Here is a 12373-nt window from a genome sequence, read left to right as displayed (position 1 = left end):
GCACAGCCGTATGGCTGACAGAATACCGATATCACTCACTTAGGTAAGTGTCATTCCAAGACCAAGGGACAAAATATGATATGATATGCTCCTTTTTACACTGGATATCAAGTAGGCCCGTGTGTAATAATCACCTGGATTCAATCAAACCCGGGGCTCCTCGTGTGAAACCAAACATCTAGCCCACTGGTTTTCAACCTTTTCAGGCCACAACCCCCCAAAATAATAATGTTGAAATGCTAGTCCAGTCAGTGTTACGGTACAGGTTAGAGGTCAGGGATCATAGGACATAGGGTAGGTCATGTGATTGAAGGGGCTTTGTTAACCCTCCCTTCAGGCCTATATGACCAGTATGCCATTCTAATGGATTACAGCAAAATAAAATCTCAGGACTGAAAATGTTTGTTTGGCCAAGTCCTAATGTGCGATTTGTGAAATAGTGTGAAAGGAGCCCACCACACTAGCACTGTTTCCTAAACAATTAACACAATATGTAAAATTATGATGTTTTAGTAATATTGTTCCTGCTGCTGTTCTACATACTGCCAACCAGGTGAAGAAATCACAGATTGAGGCTTTAACCCTTGCTTTTTATATTAAATATCCGAGACTGCTAAGATTTTATGGAAGATGCTTCTGAACATATTGCTAGTTTGACCAGTTCAAATGCTCTAATCTTAAAATAATAATCGAAAATAGTCTATCTACAAGCTCTCAATGCAGACGCTTTGGGAGCTTGCAGATAGACTATTTTCGCAGCACAACAAACTTCCATAGAAGACGTGCTGTCGACTGAGAACTTTAATACATCTGTGTGTGAGAGCTTTTGCATGTGTGCGTGCTTTGTGGACTGGCACGTTTGGAGGTGGCGTGTGTGTGCAGTAGCTTCTAGCCGGTGTTCCTCTGTGAACTACTGCATCTGGGAGGAAAGCCAATGATGACATACCAAAATTGAGAGGACATTTGGAGACCCGTAATGGAATACTCCCTGGTTGTTTGTTTGTTTGTTTTTGTGTTTATATACACCCAAATAAACTGAAGTGAACGGATGAGAGACAGCGCCGCTAAATTAGACGTCAGAGCTGGCCAGAAATGCTACGAGAAGAAGGTGATTTAACCAACAATGCTTATTTCTTTGTCTCGTTTCTTTGTCCAGCATCATCATAGTTTATAGCATGGTTATCATATCACAACTGCCTGGGCCTGATCTGTAATTGAAACCTAGACTCAATACGAGCTCATCTGCATGGAATGAATGTGTGGAGTGTAGATTGAGCCTGCGTGTTTGGTGACGCCAGTCTTTACCAGTAGGTAATCTGCCCATCTCTCCCTGGCAGCCTTCAGCGCCGCCTGTTTCAGCTTCATCACATGGTTGAACCTGGAGGGAGGCCAGTGCTTCGGACCCCATTCGTCTGTATAGGCCCTGAGACAGAAGGAAGGTGAAACTCATCAGTACCCAGTGGTGGACAAAGTACTCACATGTTTTACTTAAGTAAAAGTATCAATACTGCAATTCAGAAATACTCTGTTACAAGTAAAAGTCCAGAATTCAAAATGTACTTCAGTAAAAGTACAAAAGTATCGGTATCAAAATGTACTTAAAGTACCAAAAGTAGAAAGTACTCATTGTGCAGAATGTCCCATTTCACAAGTTCACAATGCTGTAATTGTCTCAGCTTTCACATGAATATTAATGTTGTTCTGTTCCCATTCGTTCTCACACCCAATACAAACCTCAGCCGAGTTACACATGAACGAGTGTTCGAGGCCAGCTTTTCAATTGGTACACATGGTTCACACAGTGTTCACACTAATCAAACACACTGGTCAAGCATTCTCAGATCCACACCGGACCTTGTCAGTGTTTTGGGCTGCAGTGTTTGATACCTTGGGGAAGGCATTGGGTGAACAAATTGACCCTGATTTTCAACCTTGATTTCCAGGAGGTTGATTCTCCTTAAATGGATACATCCATCCCCTCCCATCCATAACAGGTGGATCCATGAAATGTATTGTATTAAACTTGAGAGAATAAGGTTCTCCCTTGGCGGGTCCTTGAAGTCCTTTCACAAAACATGGCAACCATTATTGGAATTTGGACCATATTGGCAGCAACCTTGTTGATGAAGAGCTCCGAAATGTACTTAATTGTTGAATTAAGTGATTTTCCTTCCCCTCTTCCTTGTCCTGGGTTGAATGTGAGAGTGTGTGAGATTTGTCTTATTTGATTTATTTTCTCTTTTGTCTTGGGTTAATTTATTTTTGTCTTCTTTACTTGTTGTCACTCATGTTGAAATTGCAGGCCTCTTTGTTAGACCGGTTTTCACTTTTCTGTCTGCTTAAAAATGTAATAAAGAGATTTCTATAAAAGAAAAAGGGAGATTTGTCTCTGGCCATATCACAGCATCGCCTATTTGGGGGTCTGAACTGAGCACTAAATGCTTCAGCTTACCTTGGCTCATCCATGGGTCTCCACTCCACATAGTGGTAGTTGTTCTGTACTCTCTTCAGCCAGTCTTTCAGCATGGCAGTGGTGTTGTCCGCATTGTGGTCCGTTGCTGCCCTGAAACAACAGCAAATACAGCAGTCAGTCATTCAGACGAGCTACACAGCAATTCGGTTCCAAGAGTGTACAAAATGTAACCTCACGGGTCTATTTGGTTACATTTTGTACACTCTCTTGAGTTACAAATGGGAAAAGATTATCACTGAGGATTCTACTGTGTATTACTCCTCCTCAGCTGAAGTGGCAGCAAAACCTCCAAACGAGCCATTCTTTAGGAATGAGACAGTCCAATATTGAGCATGACGCCATTGGCCTGTATTGCGTGATGGACTAAGGCGGTGGCTCACAAACTTTTACATTTCAAGGACCCCCCTTAACTCTGACAGTGTACAAATGGAACCAAACAGTACAGACCTGTAAGGGTCAATTTAGGACCCCTTAACCCATTAAGACCTGAGGCCGCTTCTAAACATTTTCAAAATCCTAAAATGAAAATCGGAAAAAAAATTTAAAATAATTTTCACGATTTATCAAAAAATTGCAGATCTACAAGCTCGTAGCGCGGCACTCGGTGCCACGCTATGAGCTTGTATATCTGCTATTTTTGAATAGCCTAAAGAAATCTAAAAGTGACACAGATGCGTCCCAGGTATCAATGGGTTAAGGAACCCTGAGAGTCCCTCAACCACCACCCTGGGCAAGACCTGGGATGTTGGTTGTCTAGGAAGTTGACAACCTATAATAGGCGGAAGTACCGCCCAAGGAAATGACGTTGATGCTTTACAAATCTGTTAACATTCTCCGTGAATGAAACGAGTGTTGTGATTGGTCAAAAAATATCGTTTCCGGGGGAAACGGAAATCCTGTCCACTCAGGACTTCCTAGACACTCGCTGCTTTAGGTTGTGACCAGGCTCTTCTTTTCGCAGATGAGTGAGGCTGGGACCGAGGTTACTCAACCACTGGTAGCTATGGGTTAACGGAATAACCGGTTAATTGATCAACAGAAAACGGATGAAATTACATTTTGTGAATATATATCATGTCAATATTTAGAATATGTGCTTTACCAACGTCACCAAAAGGTTAATGTTTGTCTTTATTCCATAATTAGAAAATGAAGTTATGTTTTGACTTGTGTGATGAGCATTTGACCATTATTTTGTACTTTATTGTCTTATTTCACCATCATCACCTTTATGGTCTACATGAATGGTATAGAATAGATGAACAACAGAATAATTAGATAATGAACAGATTCATCAATTATAAATAATGAAGAGAATAATGAAATAACGAACAGATTCATCAATTATTAAATCAATCCCATCAGAGCTGTCGCTTGCCGAAGATCTGCCTTTTTTTGGCGGACAGACGAGGCATCTAGACAAAAGGTCAAGCCTCCTTCCACAGCATTCTAATTACTGTGTGGTGCTAGAATATACAGCTCCTGTCTGGCACTTTCATTCCCCTGGCTGCCCTAGAGCCTGATTTATACTTCATTGTAGGACGGAGTATAAATTACGCATCATTTGCTACACTACTCGTGCAGGTGCAGAGACACATGGATTAAAGCTACATAAAATCTCATGACTGCCCCCCCCCCCAACCATAGCCTGGAAACCACAAAAAAAAAAGACCTCGGTAGATTTGGTCTGGCCTCGCTCGGTTGTGATGGATTTAGCGATGGATTTAGCTGCCCCCAAAGTTGTGGGGCACCAATCAGGAACCAGTATGCAAATATGGGGCGGGTTTATCACCAGAGGCATTTTTTTTTATCCGCCCCTTGTTAATGCAGGTTCCACCCAAAGATTCCAGACTAATATCTACGCAGTGATATTAGTCTGGCCATGCCATGCCAGGCTACCCCCGCCCGCCCCATACACTAGCGCTGATTCCTAAACAATTAACACAATATGTAAAATGATGATGTTTTAGTAATATTGTCCTGCTGTTCTACATGCTGCCAACTAGGTGAAGAAATCCCAGATTGAGTTTTTTTTTATTTCCTTATAAGAAATATCCGAGACTATGATTTTATGGAAGATACTTCTGAACATATTGCTAGTTTGACCACTTCAAATGCTCTAATCTTAAAATAATCACCGAAAATAGCCCATCTACAAGTTCACAATGCATCGCAGACGCATTGAGAGCTTGTAGATCGGCTATTTTCGCTGCGTAACATGCTTCCATAGTCAAATCATCATACAAGACACTTGACTCTGAGGGTCTCTCCTCCAGTCTGTCAGAGAAGCATACCAAACATTTACTATACAAGACGGTTAACAGGTCTCATAAAACTCATGAATAGAAATAGGTTTGGAGGACAGGATAGCCGATGGTTAGAGTAGTAAGAGGTCACCAATTAACTGACAGGAGGGCTGAGTGGGTGCAGGGTTTCATTTTCAAACCCAAAATTACACCCGTGGTGATTTCACTAATTGGTGGCAGCTGATTGGGTGAACTCTGTGTAGCCGAATTGTCCTGTAGACGGTTACTCTACACTGTAGAGTAACCGTCTACAGGACAATTCGGCTATTTTCAGATAGCAAAGAAATACAATAGGGTTTAAGTCTTTAAGCTGGTGACCCCCTGGAACCCCCTAAAGGACCCCTGGGGTTTCCTGACCCCACTTTGAGTATCAGTGATATAAATCACTATAATTCCACTATATTATAATAAATTAATTGTTGTTTTGTTTTTTTTGCCACTTAGGCTAACAAATCCATGATGTCAATACCCGTCTACCTCAGCAACAAATGTGTCTGCAAACAAACCAAATCTAAATTTGAATATTGATGTTCTATGCCAACATCCTGACTCAGAAATGCTACTGAGGCGGACCTGTTTACAAGAGACGAGATGTCCATGTGCACATGATGTGCACCCAGTGTACAAGCAGTCACTACACACACACACACACACACGTCAGCGTAGAAGCGTAGAAGTGTTGCAGCTGCCTGTTTGTCACTCTTGTGGTTTGTACTCTCACCATTTCGGAGGTTTCCACACCAGCAGCCAGGGCTGACTCAGAGTACACTATGTCTACGTGTGTGTGTGTGTGTGTGTGTGTGTGTGTGTGTGTGTGTGTGTGTGTGTGTGTGTGTGTGTGTGTGTGTGTGTGTGTGTTCTTCTTGGTAATGCTGAAACGGACTAACACAGTACACATGCTCAACATGCTCATCAGCTCTATACATTTGATCTCACGGTATTAGAAGAAATAGATGTTTAAAATGAGCTTATAGAGGAAAGGTCATTACAGTGTGTGAAAGATCCCTGTGTATGTACACACACACAAACACACAAACACATGGAGATGGAGTTTTCCACTACTTTCTGTAATATTCCTTGCTGTACTCACTCCAAAATCACACCCAACTTTGCTAACTAGAGTGAAACACACACACACACACACACACACACACACAAACACAGTGTGTACACACATGAAAAAAGCTGTACCATGTCAACACAGATGATAACAGTTTTAACGCTCAACATTTACCCACGTTTAGCACAGAACTATATCACCTGTTGTGTTGGTGGGTGTGTCGTTCCCACACACACATACACACACACAAACACGCACGCACGCAACACATTAAACCAAAAAAGACAGCTTGTACAAACCTCACTTCAGAAACAGTAAACGTTCTCAGGTGGTTTACTGGTTTCTATTATTATTACAGTACAACACTCTTTAGTTACCTGCAGACACACACATAAGCAGGCCATCAGGGACAGACAGACACAGCAGCTGGTATGAAGGAGACACAGAGGTTAATAACAGTCCTGACAGTGTGTGTGTGTGTGTGTGTGTGTGTGTGTGTGTGTGTGTGTGTGTGTGTGTGTGTGTGTGTGTGTGTGTGTGTGTGTGTGTGTGTGTGTGTGTGTGTGTGTGTGTGTGTGTGTGTGTGTGTGTGTGTGTGTGTGTGTGTCATAACATGAAGTGTGCCTGTGTGTAAGAAACTGATGTTTTACTATTTACAGCGTTTTATGTGACTTTCAAGTGTATGTTTAAGGATGTGTCTGGTCTTGAAGTTGAGTGTTTATGTGGGCGTGTGTGTGTGTGTACCTATGACTGTATACGTATGTATGTATGTATGTATGTATGTATGTATGTATGTATGTATGTATGTATGTATGTATGTATGTATGTATGTATGTGAGTTTGAGTTCACAGCAAAATGCGGAGTGATAATTTAACACAAGATTAAGTTAAATGAACACTCTGGATTTCACTGTGAGTACATGCTTGACCCTGCAAATATGGAGAAGCAGGATCTCCTTCATGACTATGTTTTGGTTTTCATTGCAGGCTAGGAACAGACCAAGAACACCTGACTGCTACCGCTGATTAATAGACGCTGCACATACGTTTACATGCTTCTCTGACCGCGTCAAATCCACACTGCTAGGGTGGAAATAAATGTGTTGCAACATGTCATCTCATCTCCCAATTAAGGACTCAGCTGTGAGTGGTGATTTGCAAGGATTAAGATGTGTGGGAAGCTCTTGGGAAGAAGAGCGCTGAAGAATGTGTGGTATGTGTCTATACCCATATTGTGCACCCATTATACAGTAGGCCTATGTATGTGTTAGATACACAGAGAGAGACAAGCAATGGAAAAAACTGAAAGAGGCAAGGCAGTTTTATTTGTGTAGCACATTTCACCAACAAAGCAATTCAATGTGCTTCACACAGAGCATCAAGCAAAGGAAACACAATTATACTGTTATACAATGACATTAGGATGCATAAAACAAAATAAGTTACAAAAAAATAGCAGATGCAATTACAGTGCAGAAGAGAAAGAAAAAGAAAGAAAGGTCTTTAGTTGTGTTTTAAAAGAAATAAGAGTGGCAGCAGACCTGCAGTTTTCTGGGTGTTTGTTCCAGATATGTGGTGCATAAAAACTAAATGCTGCTTCCCCACGTTTATTCATGGTTTTAGGGACAGAAAGCAGACCTTTCCCAGATGACCTGAGAAGTCTGGATGGTTCATGATATCGCACAAGATCAGAAATGTATTCTGGCCCCTAAACCATTTAAAGCTTTATAGACCAACAGTAGTATTTTGAAATCAATTCTTTGACACACAGGGAGCCAGTGTAAGGATTTAAGAGTGATAGACAAGAGATACAAGAGAGACAAGATAGAGGAGCGAGACATTCTTGTGTGGTGGTGGTGGTGTTAAAGTAATTTCATTTTAGTGAAAGCAAATGGACTATAAGTATTCCAGAAACTTTCTCCTCCATAAAGAACACAACGGCCCATTACTTAAATTCCACACTGAGCTCATTAAAATCCAGGCAAACCGACAGATGAGCCGGACGACTTTGTTTTGCACATTTCCCCACTAAAATGCTAATGATGCTTTCACATCTGCTCACAAACCCTGACAGAATATAAAACTGTCAGCAGACCCATATAGCACTCTGGTGAGTATTAGGAGGCTCTGTTTACAGGGCCCTCTTTGGCGACGGATAAACCTACTTGTGTCCGAGAAACTGGACAATAAAGACTGATGTTACCATACTGTACAATGGATAGTGAAGCATCCTACATCTGGCATCAGCAGCACGCCTTGCAGTCTCAAGAAGAGAAATCGAATGAAGCTATCGTTCTAAAGCAGTGGTTCTCAACACTTTTAATTTCCAAAACCCCCAGTTTAGGATTCATTAGGCCACTACGGACCCCCCCATAACTCAGAGAGTGTACAAATGGAATCAAATGGACCCGAAAGGGTCCATTTGGTTCCATTTGTACATTTGTTCCATTTGTCAAGAGTTACAGATCTGCAAGAGTCCATTTGGTTCATAATTAACTATCAATAATTTAGCTGGGGACCACCTGGATCCCTCTCAACAACCCCTGGGGGTCCGCGGGACCCCTCCTTGAGAACCACTGTTCTAAAGAGCTAGAGTTCACATGCATAATACTGAATTCAGAATACCTCACACTTAACCCTCATCATCTCATCAGTGTTCATGGTTAACAATAGTCCTGACAGCATGTATGTTCCATCTGCTCTGGCGTGTACCATCTTGCCCTCTCGCTTCAATAACCTGAGACCAGGGTCATTGCCCTGAAGCGGCATAACCATAAAGGGCTTTTTTTCCTGGACACCAGAAATTTCTGTGTGGCACTTTCTGTGTTTATACCTGATGTGAATGCGTGGCAAGCAGGTTAATTTGTGCTTCTGTAAAAGCACCGGATATAAAAAAAAAATAGAACTTTGATCCAAAAAACCCTGCCGTTCTGCTGGCTCCTATACCACCAAGCCCTGTTACAGTGCATGGTCCTTGTTTTAATTTGAACAGTTTTAACCACTTAACCATTAAAACTCCTCTAGTCTTAGTGCAACGGACCTGAGTTGCAACTGTACTTGGAGCACTTTTTTTCAACTACACCAAATCTCTTCACCCCCAAAATAGCCGATCTACAAGCTCACAACGTGTCGCAACACAACGCGTTGTGAGCTTGTAGATCTGCTATTTTTGCCTAATGTTCCCCCTAGAATATGGATGCTGGGGTTGAAGTGGTTAACACATTGAGTGCCAGAGGTTTTTTTAAACAGGGTACAGCCAGTGCCAGCGTTTTTAACGAAATATTTCTATGATCACCGTCCTCACGGTGATCCCCTCATTACACACGTAGGAGTCTCGTAGAATCGGGGGAATCTGATCGCGGTAATCCGTTCCATAATTGCAGCCAGTTGAAAATAGCATGTTTCGCCAAAAATACATAGTAAAACACAGGAGCCGAGATACAGAATATTTCCCAAATACTTTAACCAGGAAGTGAATGGAGCAGTACATCTTTGGAACACATTATCTATGGTTCTGTGTGAAAAAAAAAAAGTGGGAAAAAAAAGTGTTTTACTAAAAAACGCATAAATGAGTTCTTGGCAGGCAATGAAAGATGTATTTTATACTTTGTCGTATGGTGGTGTTGCGTAAAAAATTGCCGGTCTAGGTCTACATGCTCGCAATATGCTGTAGAGCATTATTTTTCTTGCTTTGGAAACATTTCGAAAAAGCTCACCTATAATGACATGCCCAAAATAGGGATACCACCAGGGTTAATGTTTTAAAGGCGCAGGCTACTCACACACCCCCTCCTCCTCTACCCACCAACCCACCAACCTCGGTGAGCTCTGAAGGAACAACTCACAACTCAAGAGTACATCGTGTGATTTTCCATTACGGACGTAGCATCTCTGTGTGTGCCTTATGATTTCTGGATACGTATGTGCAGCTGTTAAATACATACATTGAGGCCTGTGCGTGTGTGTGTGTGTGTGTGTGTGTGTGTGTGTGTGTGTGTGTGTGTGTGTGTGTGTGTGTGTGTGTGTGTGTGTGTGTGTGTGTGTGTGTGTGTGCATACATTATATGCCTGTTGAGGCAATGCACGCAACAGGAAAATGGCCTGAAGGGTACGTTCACCTTCGGACTACCTCTGCCCTGTCTTTTGAGGTTAAGGTTAATGTTAATTTAAAGGGTTAGGGATTTTTGTGCTTTCCATCACATGCTCTGTCGTCCTCCATCTTTCTCCCATTTCACACTGGGTTGGGTTCATCCCTCTCCACTCGCTCTCTGCAATTTCCTCTCCTCTAGACAGGATCAGAGTCTGGTACGTTAGTAATGCAGCTGAACTGTAAGCGTACCGCTAGAGCCCAGGTCAAACAGCTGTGCTCGGCTGATACCGCCCGGTGCATGAGAACAGAGCACAATAGAAAGTAGCAGTAGTTGTAATAATGATAATAATAATAATATTGATAATAATGATGATAATTAACTTAATTTGTAACAGTCCCTTTCATACAAAACATGCAGCTCAAATTGTTTTACATTAAAGATGTAAAAAAAAAGAATTAAGTGTAAAGGTGCTTTGCAGTATATAACTTTTAAGTATATAACTTAAATATAAAATAGAATCTTGTAAAATACCTTAATAATTAAGAGAAATGCTATAGAAAGGCTAGGTTGTGATTTAAAGATTTCAGCAGAGCCTGCCTCTTAAATGTCTTTAGGTGAGGTGCTCCATAATTAGGGAGAATAATTGAAGAAAGCTGCATCTCCTGTTTTCTTTTGGGTAGGTTTGTGCACATCTAGCAAGCCTGCAGTTAGAACAGTGTGAAAGCAAAATGTGGAAAACTATTTTCAAACGGGGTACGTGGCCAAATATATACATGAACTTGGGGGTCCTTGACATGAAAAGGTTTGAGAACCACGGCAGTAGAGGATCTAAGGGTTGATGAAGGAACATAAAACAACAGGGTGTCTGTGATGTAGGCCAGCCCTAAGCCCTCCAGAGCTTTATAAACAACTATATAAACAATTAGAAGCACAGCACCCATCTGCTCCAGGAAGCTACCAGCATGCCTACAGCGCAGGGCTAGGCAATTAACACACAATATATCTAAACCAATATTTAGAACCAATAATCAACTTATAACCAAATAACTGGGTAGCACGTTTTTTTTTTGGGGGGGGGGGGGTTTCGAGCTTGTATAACTGCTACTTTTGATGCTTTTGTGTGACGCTGTAGTATGATCATCATTGATTGACGAAAAACCAAATATGGAGTTTTCTGCCTGACAGCAACGATATATCAACGAGCAGACGATCGATTAGTCTGATTAAATGACCGTTCATTACAGTTTGGGCTCTCGGTGGTTTGAAGTGAACACTGTTGTGCTCTCCATCCCCCTTCCCATCCCAATGTATACTTGGTTGCGCACAAAAAAAAACCTGATCTACAAGTTCAAAACGCATCGTAGTGCGTTTTTGATCTTGTAGATCGGCTATTTTCGGTGCGCAACACCGGCGCGCAACCAAGTATAAATCCTTTCCTCTCTCCCTCTGTTTTGAAGCATCTCTTTTGAAGCTTACAGTAAGTTGCAGCCTCTTTATTATTCTGCCTGGAGGGTTTTTAGGGCTCGGCTCCCCCCTCCCCAAACTGTCTCAGTGATCAGCATCTGGACAACACATGGCTTCCCAGACCTCCTCTAGCTACAGTACACCATCCATTCACTTCCTTTCTCCAGCACCCCCTCGCTGTCCCTGTCTTCCTCCATCCTTCCTATCAAACCACTGCCCCCCGGAATTTGTCCTCTCCTCTGTCGCAATCCCTCCATCTGTCAATGGTAAATGGTGCATTAATAATTAGTCTTATTAACCACTTAACACTGTTTTATACTTTGTACAATTGTGGCGTACAGAAACTAGCACACTTATGAGCCACTGCCGCCCGGCCCGGCCGCAAAATGCTCATCCATCACTCTATACTCCCTCTTCCCTGTGGCAGCCACCAACAATCTAGTGTACCATGATCTGACCTTTGTTTAATATTACATCTCAAACTGGATTATCTCAACTTTGATTGTAACCCAGATAACAGGCTACCACACTGATCCTGTGTCTTCTGATGGATGAGAAGAGGAAAGCAACGTTTAGTTTTCTATCTCATGTTTCAAGTGGATCCATAGTGCTATAAAAGCCTGATTTATACTGTGTTGTATGACAGTCCCACCATGTTGAAAGTAGCCTATATACACAGGCTCACAACACGTCGCAACTGCCTATTTTTGGTGCGGGACACCGTCCTACAATGTAATATAAATTAGGCATAACAGTGCAGCACTTGGTACTGTGGTGTCTCTCTCTCCATCTGCATCTATACCTATAGATTCCTATTCCCGGTCATTAAGACCGGGAATAGCTCGGCGTGCCTGCAGCTCCGAGTGCCGCGCTATGAGCTTGTAGATCTGCTATTCTTGAATAGCCAAAGTATAAAACAATGGTTAAAGTGGATAAAATCTAAAATGACATATGCGTTTAAAAGAAAATGTGTGCAAATC

At 42.0% G+C, this 12373-nt stretch overlaps 1 protein-coding gene across 1 annotated transcript in view; it reads right to left on the bottom strand.

Annotated features, from left to right (window-relative positions):
- Positions 1-12373, bottom strand: part of colgalt2b (collagen beta(1-O)galactosyltransferase 2b) — a 51832-nt gene that overhangs the window by 20074 nt on the left and 19385 nt on the right. Inside the window, exons 2-3 of the mRNA XM_080431928.1 lie at positions 2453-2563; positions 1306-1423 (exon numbers count right to left, since the gene is read on the bottom strand). Of these exons, the coding sequence (XP_080288054.1) occupies positions 1306-1423; positions 2453-2563 (229 nt within the window). The remainder of the gene's footprint in view (positions 1-1305; positions 1424-2452; positions 2564-12373) is intronic.

This window comes from Gymnoscopelus braueri (assembly GCF_963280865.1).
Source record: "Gymnoscopelus braueri genome assembly, chromosome: 6".
Classification (NCBI taxonomy): domain Eukaryota; kingdom Metazoa; phylum Chordata; class Actinopteri; order Myctophiformes; family Myctophidae; genus Gymnoscopelus; species Gymnoscopelus braueri.
This window is presented reverse-complemented; position numbering and strand designations above follow the sequence as displayed.